The sequence below is a fragment of the Tamandua tetradactyla genome, chromosome 24, assembly GCF_023851605.1.
Source record: "Tamandua tetradactyla isolate mTamTet1 chromosome 24, mTamTet1.pri, whole genome shotgun sequence".
In the NCBI taxonomy this organism is placed as follows: domain Eukaryota; kingdom Metazoa; phylum Chordata; class Mammalia; order Pilosa; family Myrmecophagidae; genus Tamandua; species Tamandua tetradactyla.
Window position 1 is genome coordinate 45,661,925 of NC_135350.1, and position 18,597 is coordinate 45,680,521.

Here is an 18,597-nt window from a genome sequence, read left to right on the forward strand (position 1 = left end):
AAAACATAGTACTGATTAGGGATTAGAAGAAACGGCTGCCTTTACAAAATAGGATTAAGATTAAAACATGGCTTTTCTAGGGTACATACATCCTTTCAAACTAGCACACTCTCCAACTCTCCAAGGTCAGCTATAGCCTTAGCAGAAAGGGAAATGGGTTGTCCTACTAGCAAGATTTAGGATAGATGTGAGAGGTCCATGGTAATGGTTGGGGGTGGGGTGGGGTGGGGTTGAGTGAGGGTCAGTATGCAATACTACATCTTTCATTCCTGCAGTAAATGCTTCAGTGTCAGAAGCTATGACAACTATGGCATATTTCATTCCCAGCACCCTTAAAACATTAGTCAAATGTCCTTCATCTCTGCCTAGGCAAGGTGTGTATCTCTTTCCAGTTTACTTCCTCTTCTAGATGGTGAACTCTTGCTTTTGCTGCCTGTTCTGCCTCTGTGACCATACATAAAGCTCCTAAAAGGCGCCAAGCTATGGCCCCTACTACTTAATGTTCTTTCTCCTTTTTGCTAAAATTTAGTTATCTTGGTATCTGTTGCAAAAGAGTTAGCAATCCTGCCAATTTTCAGGGTATACTCATACTCTCACAGTTGCCCTCATTCATCTAGGAGGGCAGCCACCTCTCCCTACTTGGACAAGACAGGCCAATTGGGATCCCCCACCCCCACCCCAGTTTCTCCTTTCCTAGAACTCATGCCTTCTATGGCTGGTGGCTCTTTGGTCTCTTGGCTGACTTGACAATTGTTCCAACCCAGCTCCTGAGCTTGTGTTGGTGCAGCCCCAAGACCAAAGAACATGTTAGGCATGAAATTAGACATGAGTTTTATAATGACTTATGCACAGAAGGAAATTTTTCCCAGCAATGGCCATTAAGGAATTAGAAATAGTGCACTGCAAAAGAGGAAGGTGCAAGGGGCAGCTTATAAGGGTTTAAGACAAGGACATTCCATAAGGTATGAAAACAGCTTCAGCAAGATTTCATAACACAGAGGTTTAAAAATTACCAACTTAGGGGAAAGGTGTTTTAATACTTTACAAAATAGGTGGCTTACATACCATCTGTATTTTCCTTCCTCCTTAAGGAGGTCTGTTAACCTTTAACTTCTGTCCTGGTCAAACAGGTGGCCATGTGCAGTGACTTCTTCCCAATATGGAGGGGGAGCCTGGGCCCTGAGTCTCCACAAGTATCATGCTATAAATGTTGCATGGTTCAATGTGACTAAATCTACCTAGAAACAACTCCATTATTTCTAAGAATCATTTAGATTAATCAAGTTATATTTTGGAAGCACGAGGAGTTAGTGATGGAGTGAATGTGGGCGGTAAAGGAGGAAGTGGTGTCCTGATTTTGTGCAGGAGTACATGGGCAGGTGGAGGTGTTGTTTATTGAAAAAAGGATGACTAAAGAAGCTCATGTGTGAGAAAGGCTGAATTCAGTTTTGGACATCTTAAGCTTTAGATGCCTGTGGGACAGCCAAGTGACGTCAAGTTGCCAGTTGGATGTGTACATCTGCAGAGATATTATTAAATTTCCTTATTGTTTGAATTCTTTTGAGTGAGGTTTTCTGTTAAATGTACCTAACCTCCTCAGTTAAGCAGTAACTCACAACCTGCAGTCTATTGCTGAATTAAATCCTTACTGTTCATAGTGATAGGGCTTCTTTTCTTAAAGTGAAGTGAGTTGCTGATAATCAAGAGTGATAACAGGGAAGGGTCACCTAAAACCGGAAGCTAGCAGCTCATTAACAAAATGTTTATGCCCTACTGAGTGTGCTCTGCAAGTGAGTAAATGTCCACACTGGTATAAACTGTTAATCACAGTTATAAAAGAGGCTTAGTAGTTGTTCTTGAATAGGTAGTAGGTTCTTCTTGCTGCTTCTTTCAGACGCTGCCTAGCCAAGACTGCCAATTGACAGGCATATTTCAACAAAAAATTTTGAGTATAGGGTATGTATTAATATGTTAATGCTGCCTGAATGCAATACATCACAAACGTATTGGCTTTTATAAAGGGGATTTATTTAGTTACAAAACATTTACAGTTCTTTGGAGGAAAGGCAGCTGGCTTTCCTCTGGCTTTCTCTGTCACATGGGAAAGCACAAGATAACATCTACTGGCCTTCTCTTCCAGTTTTTGGATTCAAGAGGCTTTCCCTGGGGTGCTTCCTTTCCGCAACTTCAATGTTTAGGTCAGAGTTCTCTTCTGACCATTCTCTCTTCAGCCTCCAACTAATTAAACGTCACTCATTGTGGAAGACACTCCCCTTGGTCGACACGTATGTAAACAGCCATAGATGAACTTCCTATGCTGATGATTTACATCCACAGCAACAGAACAAATGGGTACTATCACCTGGCCAAATTGACACCTTAATCTAACTACTACAGAGTATCTCCCCTGCCTGCTTTGTAAAGTGTTAAGCACAAATCATTTAGAAGATTAAAATTGTAACATTTTATGGGGGTTTTGAAGGATGAGTAGAAGTTTACAGGCAGAGAAGAGAAATATAAAAAGAACTTGGGGGCAGGCCACAGTAGCTCAGCAGGCAGGAATGCTTGCCTGCGATGCCAGAGGACCCGGGTTCGATTCCTGGTGCCTGCCCATGTAAAACAAACAAACAAACAAAAACTGGGGTTAAAGTTAAGCAAGCTCTGAGAGGAATATTGGGTCAGTGTATGGGTATATGATGGAGAGATTTGGACCATAATGTGAAGGGGTGTGAGTAACATGGGGGCATGCCTACTAACGCAGCACACGGTAAAGACATTAGCTATAAAATGATTTCTAGGCTTTTTCTTTTTAAAATATGAATTCTAGTAAACCCAAAAGCTATGGGGCAACATGTGAATTAAAATGAACCTTTTAGGATCACTATCACTAAAGATGGTAGTGATATCTAATGTCCTAAGTTCAAAAGAAAAAAGAGCCATTGTCTCTTTAAATCAGAAAAGTCAAGAGACTTTCATTTGGATTCTTGTCTCTAACTTGGAATATTTCTTTGAGCATAAAACCCACCTTCTGCTTGACTGATACTGTGGCAGGTGGAAACACAAATGAAGTTACTGCCACTTGATCTAAGTTAAATTTTGTTGGCGTTGCCTATGTGATTTGCTTACAAGAGTTCTGTTAGATTATATTTTAAAGACATTTTCAGAATCTGTATTCTTAAGTTTTAATTATTCTGCAAAGCAAATTTATATTTAATCACCCTTGACATTTTACTGTCCAATTAATACAAATTTATTTAACTACATAATGGAATAATTACATGTGAAACACAAATATTTAAAAACAGCAAACGTTTTTGCTTTTTTGCAAATTTGTCTGTTTCCCCCTTGTCTACACCATTTTAAACAGACAAATAATTACTTGTTGACTAATATCTTAAAGGTGTACTGCAGGATGCTTCAAACCTCAAAGCCCGAATAATCTAATTTCCAGCCAAGACTTCTGGAATTCTACGTCTTAATAAAAGAGTAACTTCACAGTTCTCTTGCATAAAACGCCTAGCGGTGTTTAAAAAAACAAAAACAAAATTCCACAACAAACTCAGACCTGGTAAAGACGATTCGCAGTACTGATATATTCCACTAAATGAAACGACTTTAAAAAATTAAACTAAATGAATCCTTAATTTAACACTCTTCTCAAACTCTTAGTAATTTTAACAGAATCGTGGTGGGTTTCAGAATCTTCAAATAAAGGTAGCAGAGCGAAACGATCCCTGTTACTTAAAATATGAAAATTACCTGCTTCTTTTCTCGAAAATTATCAGGAGAAAAGCATGCAAGCAAAAATCTTACTTGGAAAACTAATTAAAAAAAAAAAAGAAACCAATCTTCAGCGGTCTCGGCCTGCAAGCCCGGGGCAAGGGATGCAGCAGCGACGCGGAAGCCTCAATGTCACCCGGTCCGGAGAGGCGACCGCGGGCGAAGGAGATGCGGCAGTCGGGGCCGCCCGACCATGTACCGCGAGCCCGGCGCCGCTGTGCGTATGCCGGAGGCAGGGGACCGGCATATCAGGACAGCCTTCTTTCTCGGGCTGGGGCCTTCTAGGACAGGAGGAAACACCAAATACGCATTTCCCCTCCCCCACCCCATGCCGTAGGCCCACGGGGCACAGTCGTTGTCCGGAAGGCGCAGCCAACTAAGGCGCGGGAGACACAACCCCACCCGGGCCGAACGCGGTCGCTCCAACTCGCAGCCGTCCGGAGGAGGAGGGGTGTGCGGACTCCAGGAACTTTCGGAAGGGCGGGAGCAGAGGAAAGGAGCCCTTCTAGCCAAGCCTTCGAAACAGCGCTCCTTGTTCTCTATGGTCCCCGCGCGGCCGTCTTAGTGCACGCAACTTCCGGTTCCTTTAAAGACTCCACGCTATGGGACCCGGCGCGTGAGAGGAAGGTATAAAAGGCAGCGGGAGGGCGGGATCGAGGAGGGAGGGGCACGGGAAAAAAAGTAGCGGTAGAGGGGGCGGGGGAGGTGCAAAGGGCGCGCTCTCGCGTCACGTGACCGGGACGCGCCGTTCTTCCGTCGGCCATTTTAGGTGGTCCGCGGCGGCGCCATTAAAGCGAGGAGGAGGCGAGAGCGGCCGCCGCTGCTTCTTATTCTTTTTCAGTGCAGCGGGAGAGAGCAGCGGTGCGCGCCGCGCGAGAGTGGGAGGCGAGGGGGCAGGCCAGGGAAAGGCGCAGGAGCCTTCGCAGCCACGCGCGCGCCTTCTGTCTTCTTGTGTGCCTCGCGAGGTAGAGCGGGCGCGCGGCAGCGGCGGGGATTACTTTGCTGCTAGTTTCGGTTCGCGGCAGCGGCGGGTGTAGTCTCGGCGGCGGCGGAGGCAGTAGCACTATGTCGGAGGAGCAGTTCGGCGGGGACGGGGCGGCGGCGGCGGCAACGGCGGCGGTAGGCGGCTCGGCCAGCGAGCAGGAGGGAGCCATGGTGGCGGCGGCGCAAGGGGCAGCGTCGGCGGCGGGAAGCGGAGCTGGGACTGGGGGCGGAACCGCGGCCGGAGGCACCGAAGGGGGCAGCGCCGAGTCGGAGGGGGCGAAGATCGATGCCAGTAAAAACGAGGAGGATGAAGGGTGAGTAAGGGGCGGCCCGGGATAGTCAGGCCCAACTAGTCCCCCCATCCCCCCTCCCTTTCCCGCGCCATTAGGCCTCCTTCCCGCTCTTCACCCGCCCGCCCTCCAGGCCCGCCTGCAGCCTCCTCGCAACGTTTTTCCCATCTCTGTATAGCGCTCCCCTTGGGCTTCTCGTGGCCTTCATTTCCTTCTCCTCTTGCTTGCTTCTCGCCCCCTCCCCCATCACACACGTTTCCACCTTTAGCCGTCACCATGCTGCTCCCCGGCCCGCCCTCCTTCCCTCCCTCGCAGTGGGTCTCCTCCCACCGATTTAGCCGCCGGGATTTTTTCCCGCCTGTCTAGAGGTACCGTTTCTTTCCCGCTATCCTCTCTGTTTTCTGAAGTCCCAAGCATAAAAACGCAGACATATAAGCCTTTATGCTTGGATTGTTAAGGCTTATCTGTAGGTTCTCAGTCCGCCATCCCGAGACTGAGATCCTTTATGAGTACATGTTTTTGGGATCTTGTAGAGGCCTGGCTATCACTGTTCGTCTTGCCTGGCTTTAGGCCAAATATTTTTTTATCTTGAAAATTTGCCTTGATTTTTCATTTTTTGCTTTATAACTTATGCATTATACACAATGGTATGCGTGCATAGGTTGTGTATTTCAAGCAACGGAACAAATTGGGCCTGGTGAAATGTCACCAAGTCGTATCTTGGTATGTTGGTTCCGTGGGATAGGTTAAGTTCCTTGTTCCCAGGGCCTGCGCTTGACTGGAGCTGTTTCTCCAAGCCTGCTGGCTGCCCTTCCTCCACCCCGCTGAGTTATTCTAATCGCGCACCCTTTTCGCGCCCTCAGCTACTGAGTTCCCCAACTTGAACTGCTCTTAACAGATTGTATGCTTATCTTACTTTTCTCAGCAACTTCCAGTTTTTTTAAAACTAGTTTTTCAGTGTCCATGATCCATTTTGGCCTCTTGATTTCACCTTCCCGCCCTCTAAACCACTGTTGGAAAGGAGGCCCACCTGCCCTGTTTCACAAAATAAAGAGCACTAGATTTTTTTTTTTCAGTTTTCTGAATACTTGATTTCTTCAATTCGAATAACAGAAATATATACTGCTAAACGCTGCATTTAGAGTACTAGAATGCAGCAGTTGGGCGCGGGAGCTAGCAGGAATTAGCAGGAAGGACTAAATCTGGGTTCTTGGTTGGATTTTCTTCCTATTCCCGTTACTGACTGCCGATCTGGAGTTAACGCTTCCATTCATTTTTGTATTTGGGGGTGCTGATGAATTTTTTCACTGTAACAAGGAGAAATGTGTTGGTGGAAGGTAAAAGCAATAAAGTGTCTTTTTAATCCTGTATTAGAAAATACCAGTTCATTTGTTGGGGAAGACAGCAAAAAAATTGGGGGTGGGAGGCATTTTGGAATATAGGGTTTATTAACCCCAGCCTAGGCAGGCTCTTGTCAAACATTTTGCCAGTTTGTGCTGGCTTTGGGGTAGTGGAGGTGGGAGGGGAAACTAGCTTTTCTTAATTAAAAATAACTAATCTTGAATTATATATAGCTTAATTTAAGAAATGAATATATTAAATATTTGGAAACTTAAGCCTTAAACATTTTGGTTTTTTTTCCTGAATTCTGTTCTTTGGACAGAGGCACCAAAATGATTAATTGTGTAACTTGTTGTTATGGGCAGGCTTTCTATTAGCCCTGAGTTTTCATGTCACAAAACAAGCTGCCTTTGTAGTTATTTACTGTTGAACTGAAGTGTAAATAAATTAAAGTTTTTAACCCTAACATTGTCAAAAACTAAAACTAGAATTTTGATTGGTTGCTGTACCGGTTGTTAATTCCCTAGCCATTCAAACTCCTCCCCACGACACTCTGAAGCAGCGACGGCACAGCGGGAAGAATGGTAAAACTTTTAAATTTTATTTATGTATTATAAGGGTTTCAATAAGCATAACATGCAAAGGCTGTGTATTAATTGCCCATTGACCCCAGGAACTTCTAGACATTACTACAGTAGGATATCTTGTACCTGGGATATAAATCTTTTAGGTATTGTGTGTAACATCTTTGGGCAAAATTGATGCTGTTTCATGGTTTTTGGTCTGTGATAATGCATGTAATTGTGGTTTGGCCAATTTAAGCTAAATATAATAAGTAGTGATATTTATATATCTGTGCAAGAAAAAGTATTACTGTGATTTCAAAGTTGATGGAATATGTTTTTGTTGTAATTTTAAGTTTAATGCTACATTTGAAAGTTACTTGATAGAAAATCTTGTGTTTAAAGTGTCTTGCATGTTATTTTGAATATTCTGGAGAAGTCATAAGTAAAAGTTTTTCAAGTAGCATTGTGTGTATGTATTACACAAAACTGCTTTTTTATCAACACATTTGTAAATATGTCTTTAATAAGAATTGGTTATGAACCATTCAGAGGAGGGCTGATACGGCCTTCCACTAGAATTCTTACCAGCTCTTTGATTTTCAGTATGATTATTAATTATAATTAGTTGACATGTATTCACAATTGCATGACTTCTCTTTTAAGGTTGGTAGGTTGAGTATTCTTTGTATCCTCTTCTTCCTCTCCCCTAAATGTCCACTTTTGCCTTCAGGAGCATATTTGAGTTTTCCAGGGGTTTGTATCCACCAACACTGGAGTTTGGAGGGCTACAGGTGAATAAGTAATTTTCAGCTAGTTGATTTATTCCTGTAAATGCTGTGTTCTATTTTAATGGCCCATATGGGATAAGGCTTTTAATTTTATATAAAAATATTTATATTAAACTATACTTACACTGTATCATCCACTGAAACGGTCCAGTTTTATATTGGAAATGAAGCAGGCTGGAAACACTAAGCAAGGAAAAAGCAAATAGAAAAAAAGACGAAAGGCTAGGTTTAGAATAACAATGTGTTAGATGAACTTTTATTTTTATCTGGTGACTAGTGGAAACTGAGTTAATTTTCACTGTTAAGAGTGGCAAGCTAAACATACATCATAAAACTTGTCTACTACTCTTACATAATAAATTCAAATTTTTATAAGCAATTGTTTCTAATAAATTGAAATGACCATAAACTTGTTTTTGAAGGTCACTAGCTCAATTATACTTATCTTGTTACCTAACTTTACTACTTTCTTGGGTGACGTCTTAGGAAAAATGAATGATTAATAGTTAATGAACGTGTTAGATTATGACCAACTGTCATTCACTGTAAATAGGATTTTGCTGTGTTTCGTGTACAGCAAGCATTGTATGTAATGTAGTTTTTTTAATTAATTAAAAAAAATTAACTAACACAACATTTAGAAATCATTCCATTCTACATAATGCAATCAGTAGTTCTTAATATCATCACATAGATGTATGATCATCATTTCTTAGTACATATGTAATGTAGTTTTTGTTTATAAAGTCTAACATTTGGCTTTTCGTAGTGACTGCCCTGTTATCCAGACCGATCTAGTTCCATATATTAAGTTTTTCTTTTTGAAACAAAACACTCAAGGCCTTTAAATCTGTTTTCTTTTATTTGTTTTTTGATGGCAAGTATACCCTATCTTTCTGTTCCTCAGTTTGAGGGACTTGGGCAACACAGTTTTATAATGTAGTCTCAGTAAGTGAGCATAAAACCTTGTTATGAAGTATAAAGTCATCTAAATTTAACTTTTTAAGTATATTTCCATATGCATTTCCTTTTACAATCCTAAATTGAGAAGAGTGATTAAAATTTCATCCTAAACATATTTTAAAAATCAACTTTTTGTAGATATATAGGCTTTTTGTTTGTTTTGTCTTTTAATAGAGGAATTGAGAAGAGCTGTTTTTAGGAGGACTTGCCTGTTGCACTTCCAGTGGGTGTTTCTATGATTTACTATGGGCCTTAGGATAATTACTCATTTCCATAGTAAAATGATGTTCTGAGTACACCTCTCTTTTAGTCTTTTCAACTTTATCACTATCCCTAGTTTTTGTTTAGGAATGATTTTACTGGAATTTCCTATTTTTCTTTATGGCACTGACTTTCTCTGTTCTTTACAGTACTGAAGTTCTTTTGGGGTGGGTACTTTAAAATTACTTAGTATCCGGGAAAATGATACGTGCCATGTAGCAAGTTACCTGGTGGCAGAGTGTTAATAATCTGATCTGTGAAAAACTAGAATATCATGGTAGCTTTCAGACACAGTTTTACAAGGTAGGTACATTGACTTGCTTGTATTGGAATGGGCAGAAAGCAAAATAGTCCCTTTCAGTTATCAGGCAAAGTATAGCAACACTTGTTCAATTCTACAGGACAATAAATCTGGTCCTGTAATTGTCAGGATATAAACTCAGTGCGATTCTTTTCATTTGGGAGTTGTCTTTGAATCAGTTCTGCTATAGGTTGTCTGATTTTTTAAAGAATGGGCCAACACGTGTTTTTAATTTTAATATTTGAAGTTATAATCTATGCCCTAATGCTTCTGGGTCAATCTGAACATTGTTGGCTTTGTAAATGTTAATTACTTTTAGGGCAATCTCATGATAAACTTATTGGCCTTTTGATTCAGTAAAATTGGGTTTGTTTACTTGAGCAGATGGATCCATGAACCTTTGACAAGTTTCCAGTCTTAAAATTGCAGAGATTGCTGCCCCAAATCTTGGGATGAGGAACATAAAAGGGAGGAGTATTAGATTTTATGAATTTCAAATTCCTGTCTATCCTGAAAGATCGCAACTGACCTTTCAGGTTTGGAATTAGAGACTACCAAAGTTTTTCTATGCTTCTTTTTGAGATTAATATACTTGCCTTAAACCTGGGTTTATTTTCAAACCATGTGATGTCTTTTATAAACTAAGTATTGTTAATTTGCCTGCGTATTCTACCATTTCAAGTCTACCATTTGTGGTGTATTATTTGTCCAGTATGAAAGAGGAATAGTTTTAGCCTTCAAGTGGTGATCTATGCCACATTTGAAAAGTAATAGAATAATAACATTTTTCCTGTTTCGTTTAAAACTATACCTCACTTGTGTGCAAATTCATAAATGGAGTGAAAAATGACTTCTGTTAGTCCAAGTTTGATTTGACTTTAGCTCTACTTCAACGCTTTAGTAGATAGGGCATGAACTGGATGCTGGAAGCTTGGGATCTCTTTCTGTTCACTTCCAACAGTGTGGTCTCAGGTAATAAAACACGTTTGTTACTTGGTTTGCTGATTTCTGTGTTGGAAACAATGCTCATCACAGGAAGATTGACAACATAGCCTGCTTTGATAGCTTGTATGTATTTATCCGGTGCCCTAATAGTTGATACTGCCAGTGATTTACTCCTGTGGAGTAAAGGTAAGCATATTTTAGTCTCTGGAGTATTGTATTCTACAATGGAACTAGGCATTTAAGAATAATTGGGGTGGAGTGAGGAGACTCCTATTATGCCAGTGTTGGGCTGATAATCAAGGTGGTGTTTTTATTGAGGTGATAAAGTTTTAAGTATTGGGTTACGAACTGTAAAATGCTAGACCTCAGAGTGCAACTACAAAGCCCAACAACAGCCAGGAATCTCCCCACTCCTGCACTTTAGTCCAGTGAGAAAGATAGATGAAAACTAGCAACAAATATGCAAAGCAACCAAAATTGACATGTAATGAATTTCCTATAATTTTTCCCTTTTAATACTGAAAGATGTGATGTTAAAACTTTGTAAGAGTCAAGAGAGGTAAAAATCACTTTCTGATTTTATTGGTGATATATAAATTGATTTCTAATAGAAAACTGTAGAACTGTGGAATGTGTGGTAATCTCAGTTAACCAGAACCTTAACCTCTAGTAAGGAAACTCCGTTCCTTAACTTCTAGGTAAATGGGAGTTTACCTTATAAAGTTGAGTTTATTAAAAAATGTGACGTATCATTGCCTCCTTGTAATGAAATAAAGCAAAAAGGACATGTGGGTTAAGCATGTATGGTTGCTCAAAACCTGTCATGTTTAAGTTTTTTTTTCAGCTTTGTCTTTTTTATAGTCAGACTCATTTGGTATGAAGTTACAACATTTAATATATTAGGCTGTGGGAATTAAGCATCGTTGAAAAATATTTTATCTGTTATATATGTTAGTTTAGAATAAAAATATAATTCATTTCCACAATTACCTTGAAAACGACATTTTAATGTATATAGAAAGCTGGGAAGCATAAAGACCTATTCCTTAATCATGGAATAGGTCATTTAGATCTTATTAGCTAAAATGTGTCTTGAAAAAATGTGTTTATTTGCCAACCTTAGACTTTAATGTCTAATTAATATTTTTAAATAGTTAAAAGCATTTCTATCATGTACCAAATCTGATGTAAAGGTGCTTTTTTTTTGTTACTGACTTAATTCTGTCAGAATTCTTCCAAGGATAGTTTTTATTACAAATCCTACCCTACCATTTGAAATTAACAATTTGCAAAGCATCATCCTCATTATAGGTAACTAGTGACTTTAAAAAATCTATTAATTTCTAAATAAAAGTACTGGTAATATTGGTGAGATTTCATTATAGTTTGTCATTTTAAGATTTAAGGAATAGTTACAACAATGAAGTACCAGAAATTTCTTTAAAAAAGGATTAATGGTGGGCTTGTGTAACATAAAATCTGACAGTGATTGGTCAGTCATGCAATATAGAGGAAACGTGTGTTGGGTTAATTTTATTTTTTAAACTGTCAGAACTTGTTATGAAGCCATATACGAGTTGTAGGAAGTGTTTGAAAGTTACAGAATGCTTTTTTTTTTGGTCCCTATTCCAAAAATGTGAAGAAGTGTACTGGTTTATCATTTTACTGTGGATTAGATGTTTAAAGCTGTTTTATCACAGTAGAGATTTGTTAGGGAAGTATTTTTATATTAAATAATTACTGTTGACTTTGATATATTAAACCTAGAAACCTCAGTAGTCCATAAAACAAGTTTTGGGGTGGAGGAAAATCAGTAAAAATTTTCTTCCAGCCAGGGCTGCTCTGTATTGCCTTTTATAATTTGAAATTATTCTTGCCTAAAATGCCTGGCTTTGTATTTAGAGTATGGATGAGTTGAGATGTTTTTGGAAGCTATATTTAAGGGTTTTAGATCTAATTTCTAGTCTGTATTTTTTACACGGGCTGTTCAAAATTTTCTGGATTATTTTAAGTTTGCAGCATTGAGTAGAATAATCTTGGGATCCATTTTTATGAAACTCACCCTGGCTTATACTTTTCCCTTTAATGTTGGAAACTTCACATAGCCCATTTTGTTAAAAAAGAATTTAAGCCATTGGTTAAATGAAAAATTGCTTGATATTAAATAGTTGTTTATTTTGTTAATGATTATGGTTACATTGTCTTTAACTTTATCTCATCTAAATAACTTTTATTGAGAATTTAGGATGCTTCAGACCCTTGTATAGTTGTAGACTTTTTCTTTTTACAGATGGCCAGTGAGCCTCCAAAATTTCTTTTTCCCCCTTCAGGTCATATTGTTAGTAAGTGGCAGACCTGGCAGCTACTTATGAAGGTGATAAAATAATGTTCTACAAGCAGCCAGAATTCTTGAATGACACTGTATCATTTGGATTGTCATTTGCATTGAGTTGTATGACTTGATGCTTGCCATTTAATTTTCTAATTTGGTATTAACAATATCTGTAAAAGAAAACATTGAGGCATCTCGTTATGTAGGTTTTTGAATTTTGCCTTGTGTTTGAGGTGCTATATTGCTTGTATCTCTAGAATTAAGAAATTAACCTCTGTTAAAATACATTAAGTGAAGTTCTACATTATAATGTGGAGTTAATTTACTTAAAACTGAGTTAGATCTTAAACTTGTAGCATTAGGGACCCATTTTTGTTGCTACTTGAACACGTCTTATATTGTTTTAGCTTGGCTGTTTTAGGATTTTTCTGATGTACTAGCCCTACTCTTTGCAAAGAGTGTTTACACCTCTCCCTGCAGGAGTGACAAGAACTTGAAAACCAGGCTTTGTATTGAAGGGTAGTACAGGTAACCTGGTTGGGACCTTAAGTTTATTGTGCTTTAAGATACAGTCATAAAATAATTTAAATTAGTACTACCTTACGCCATCTCATGATTTCAGAGAGAGCAGAAAACTGATGTTCTAGAGAGGCTCAGATAAGTTCCCATTTATCCAGATAAATAGAAGACCTTTTTCCACTGCAGTTACGTTTTGGCATGCCTGCTGAACAAAGATCGAATAGATTTAATATGCTGTATTTAATGAAGATGAAATGGATTTGGCATAGTTGTAGTCATAGTATATCCACCTGTCTGGATGTCAGTTCAGCAACCTTACTTATTAGTGCAGAGGAAAAAGTCAAAGGACTTTGTGCTACCAAGCATAGTTATATTGCATTCCCAAAGGTTGGCCACCTGGGTTCTTGCTTGGAGATTTACTTTTACGTTACACAAAATTTGAACAGGTTGGAGATGTATGCTATACTTACCCTACAAACTGGAAGGGAGAGGCATTTTAGAAAATAGCAAGTGATTAATCTGACAAAAATGAGAACTAGAACTTGTAAGAGCTAAGAAATGAGATGCACTTTGTGTACTGAATTTGGCTCTCTAGAACACTGTAAGGGCACAATATATTAATGAAGACAGACCCATAGAGTGTTAAATCGTAATTACAGTATTTGTTTTAAGAAGGTAGAAGAGTATGTGATATGTTGTAAGAGAAAAACTCTTTCCGAATAGTTGAAGGTCAAAAAAAGAATTGAGAGGGGAGTTGGGGAAGACAGGGATGCTTTAAGGAAGATGAAACTTCCAGCTCTGAAATACTTGGCTATTCATTCTCTAAAGATGCTGGTTAGTTGAGGTTTTACTACACATTTTGCTCATTTTAAAAGAACTGGTAATCGCTATGTACGATATGCATTGTTACAGTTAACCAGAATTTTTAGCATTCTGGATAAATGGGATTTTTACTCTTGGCTGAGGAAGGATACTGTCTTCAGGGAACCATTTTAGTTGTTAGGTAGGCATATTTAAATTTTAACAAGCTGAACGTGATACAGGAGACTCTTAAAGACTATATATGATGGGGAGTTTCTTGGGTGTTTTACTGGCCCATTTGATGAATTAATATGTGCTCACCTAATATTTAAGAAAACTGACTTCTGTACGGTTTTAAAACATTTGGGGCCTATGAAGAATAATAATAGTAAGAACATGCCTCATTCCTGCTGTTTATTTTTTAAAAATTTGTTTTCTATTAAAAATTTTAAGTAGTGGTTTCCCATTATAAACACTACCTTGGTTAAATAAAATCAGAACTAGTTCTCAGCTTTAGCTTTTTAAAATAAGGTTTTTGTTTGTAATTATATTCTTATCAGGCAGAGATTTTTTTTCAAACTGTCTTTGCTCTATTACTGAATTTCTGTAATAATCATAGAAGTGGTAATTTAATAATTAAATCTCAATTTAATTGAAGGTGTTTCTGTTCTAGAGTTTGCCATGGATTATCTGAACAAGAGGTCTTTGCTTTATAGTCAGTTCTCTTCATCTTTAAATAAAGATAGAACTGTCCTCTTCAACATTGAAGGGTACATTTTGGCAGAGCTTTCATCTCTGATGGGGAGTCATCTCTGGAGGGGAATGCTCTTGAGTTAGGTTAAAAAGGTGTTTAAAGTAACTTACATAAATAAGAATTGTATACTCAAAGGTGCATTTTTTTAATGAAAGGAAATGTATTGAGAAGTATTTTCTCAATAATTGGCAATAGACAAATAATTAAGAACACCTTTGCATCATTATGGGTGTTTCTGTTGCATTCATTTGATTATAAAATATACTAAGGTTATAAATGTGCCTTCAACTATGGAAATCATATTTGAGTTAGTTCTGAAAAATAAGCATGTAAATGCCCCATTTCTAGAATACTACATACAAGTTGAAAACCTATTACCTGAAATCGAAAGTACAGTATGCCTGAAGCAAAATCTCTTTTGCACCAGAAGTTAACTTTGTTGTTGGAGGTAAAAGTAAGTATGTGATAAAATAGAGGGTCAGTAACACCTCAGTTAATCTGGCATCTTTTGGGAGGAGAAACCAGAACTGAACTCTTGTTCCAAGAATGGGCCTCAGTGTCAATATCTTAAAAGCCCACAAGATGGAGGTGTTTCCTAATGAAAGACCTGCTTTGATATCTCGAGCTGGAAGTTCCTACCACAACCTTATCCCCAACTCAAGTTATAAATATGAGAAAAGATTGAACAAGCATGATTGTTATTCCCATGGAAAAATTTTTAGCCCACACATAACAAATTCTGACAGTTTATTCTTAAAAAAAAAAAAAAAAATTCCAGTTGTAGAGTAGGAAGGTGTTAGGCTTTTTTTGGGCACTTGTGTGTGTAAAAAGGATCAAAGAACTGCTAAATCCAAGCTTTATGGCCTTTTGCTGTATTAAAGAGTAATTTACGATTTCACCCTTTTTTTCTTAACAGCTTTGGTCTTAAAAGTATCTTGGTGGTTTGTTTCCATTCACCCACCTGTCGCTTTTAGCATTTAAAGGTTTTAACATCATTTTACTGCTGGTTAACTGAGGTTCTACTGTAAAGAAGTCATCTAGGTCAATTAGTGGATTGTGCTTCAATGGACAGTTCTTTTTGCTTACTAAATTGTTTGCATGATTGCTTTTATCTTTAAGGGCTCTTAACACATAAAAGTTGGTTTACAACTTAATTGCGAGACTTAAGAGTTTTTTATTTTGCCTGCTGAGAGTTGTTAATAAGCTGTTGAATCAGAAATAGAACAGGAGCTTCAGCTTAGACACAATTGTTGGTTGCTGTGATCAATGGATAATGCATAGCCTTTTGAATTGCTAATGAAGCTTTGGAAGAGAAATCTGAAGCTAACATTTCTGCTGTTATGAATATTTGACTTGTAATTTAAGAAATTCTTAAATGTATGGTATTTTTACTTTGGGGACACATCTTTTTAGTCAATTGTAAGACTTAATTTGCTGCTTGCTCATTATTTTATAATTACACAGAGGCAGCAGTGATGAGCAAAGCTTTGGAATAGGATGTCTTTGGTGTGTGGTTATATAGGAAGAGTGACATATTAATACACTGCCCAGTAAATTGGTGCAGTTTGGAAAAGGTATATTATTGGTGTGGATAATATTTAAGGCAAAGCTGAATTTCTTAAGCATTTTAATACTGATTTTTGTCTTCACAGGAAAATGTTTATAGGAGGCCTTAGCTGGGACACTACAAAGAAAGATCTGAAGGACTACTTCTCCAAATTTGGTGAAGTTGTAGACTGCACTCTGAAGTTAGATCCTATCACAGGGCGATCAAGGGGTTTTGGCTTTGTGCTATTTAAAGAGTCGGAGAGTGTAGATAAGGTAGTGTGTTATGTGTTCTGATCAATTAGTAATTTTGAATAAGTAAAATACTAAAATGTGTATAGTATATGATACAATGAATTGAAATAGCTTACTGTTTATGATTCCCATTTTGCAGTTATAGGAAGAGAGACAATTCTTGTGAATACATTTTATGAAGGGTCAGGTTCAAGAATTGTTCATTGAATATCTTTTCTGTGATAGGTTTCACTAGGTTAAAATGAACATAAATTGTTGAAACAGGCCTAATTAAAAGGGTGTTCTGTGACAAGTTCACAGAAGTACAAATTTTCAAACTTTTAGGCAAAAACTTTTGATCTAATTTTAATTTTAGTTCTGGGCTAAGAGGAAGTAGCATGTATGTTTGTTTATATTGCTATCATTTGAAGGTATAATAGTTATCTAGTAGTTTTTTAGTTTGTGCAGGCCTACACAAACACCCCTTATGGTATTCTTGCTAACCTTAGGTTTATGTATTAGCTGATGTCATGTCACCACATGACTTTGCAGTTTAGTCTTGAGCCAATCCAACATATGCCTGCCATTAGCTGGTTATGTATATAGAACTTACTATTTTTAAATAAGTTAACTTTCTGTGTGTTTTAGTTAAGATATACATACTTAAAATAAAAAACTTCAATTTCTTTAGGTCATGGATCAGAAAGAACATAAATTGAATGGGAAAGTGATTGATCCTAAAAGGGCCAAAGCCATGAAAACGAAAGAGCCCGTTAAAAAAATTTTTGTTGGTGGCCTTTCTCCAGATACACCTGAAGAGAAAATAAGGGAGTACTTTGGTGGTTTTGGAGAGGTATGTTATGTTTTGACCCTAGATGATATCAAAATTAGTGTGAATGTAGTTGTTACATTAAGTAGATTTTTCAAAGCTATTAAAAATTGGGACAGATTAGGTGATTTGTTTTGGAATAGGACTTTGAAAATGCTTTTAGAAGATTAAAACTTCCCATTTTTCTCATTTGTTGTGTACCTGCTATATCCAAATTACTGCTGGGGCATAGTACCCAAAGATGAGCTCAACATGCATTCTTCTTATCTTAAGGAGTTTACCAGATTGGCAGAAGAAATAAAAATATAAGTAACACAAGGAAGAGTCCTTAAAGAAATCCAGATTGGATTATACGAGATACAAAAGGAAATAGTTAAGTTGAATATAAGACAGGAGTGCTTTCAAACGTGTATATGTGAAAATTCTGAGACTAGTTATAGATACATTAGTGAAATGGTGAGATAAGGGTTCCTTTAAGGAATTAAAAATTTAAAGCTGACAATGATGGGCCATGGGTTCCAGGTACAATCTGTAGACATTTTTTACTTGATTCAAACAGAATGCATGTTTTGTTGCTGTTTAAGGATTGAGATATTTCCCACAAAAATCTAGATATGTAGCTTTTCCTAAATATTTGCAAGAGCAGACCTCATTGGGACTGTTTTCTGCATAGCAGCAGTTACCTAAGATTGATTTAAGAGCTTCACCTTTTGTTGGGCATATGCTCTAGAGGTTGCAGTGGTCCTTATCAGCTCGCTATTGTCTTCCAGGTACAGAATTTTTAAAAATTGTGTTTTTTTAAAAAAACTGGCTGTTTTCTTGTACTTCTGGGTATTTGAATTAGAAAGGTAGCAAATTGTTACTGTTCTTGGGTGTTCTAATTTGAAGAATTCCTTAAAAAGGAAGAGACTTTTTTTTTTTTTTTTTTTTTTTACTTTTTTGCATTTTCCCCTATCAAACTTGTGCCCTTTCATGTCAGTAAACTGCAAACTTATTTTTGAAACTTCTGTTTGATACCAGGTGGAATCCATAGAGCTCCCCATGGACAACAAGACCAATAAGAGGCGTGGATTCTGCTTTATTACCTTTAAAGAAGAGGAACCAGTGAAGAAAATAATGGAAAAGAAATACCACAATGTTGGTCTTAGTAAAGTAAGTTAAAGCATCCATATACTCAGAGAAAACTATTTGTAGAGTTTAATTATCTCATTTTCTATAGTCATCAGTTCAGTCTCTTGAGGTACTTGGAAGAGTTGTATGTGCTGCTGCATGTGCTTGTCCTTTAAAAATATCTACCATTGGCTCCTTATTTATGGAAGTCAGTGATTATCTTTGTTTACTCTTATTAGGGAGCTGGAAGGGGG

General features: G+C 37.8%; 1 protein-coding gene across 4 annotated transcripts in view; it reads left to right on the forward strand.

The window, feature by feature from the left end:
• Positions 1 to 4,524: 4,524 nt before the first annotated feature.
• HNRNPD (heterogeneous nuclear ribonucleoprotein D) overlaps positions 4,525 to 18,597 on the forward strand; it is a 17,892-nt gene continuing 3,819 nt past the window's right edge. For 2 of the 4 annotated variants that reach the window (XM_077143028.1, XM_077143030.1), the window contains exons 1-5: positions 4,526 to 5,078; positions 6,923 to 6,979; positions 16,278 to 16,446; positions 17,096 to 17,257; positions 18,254 to 18,385. In XM_077143028.1, the coding sequence (XP_076999143.1) occupies positions 4,846 to 5,078; positions 6,923 to 6,979; positions 16,278 to 16,446; positions 17,096 to 17,257; positions 18,254 to 18,385 (753 nt within the window). In that variant the 5' untranslated portion in view covers positions 4,526 to 4,845. Of the gene's footprint in view, positions 5,079 to 6,922; positions 6,980 to 16,277; positions 16,447 to 17,095; positions 17,258 to 18,253; positions 18,386 to 18,597 lie in introns of all 4 variants that reach the window. The other 2 variants (XM_077143029.1, XM_077143031.1) reach the window with 2 other exon arrangements.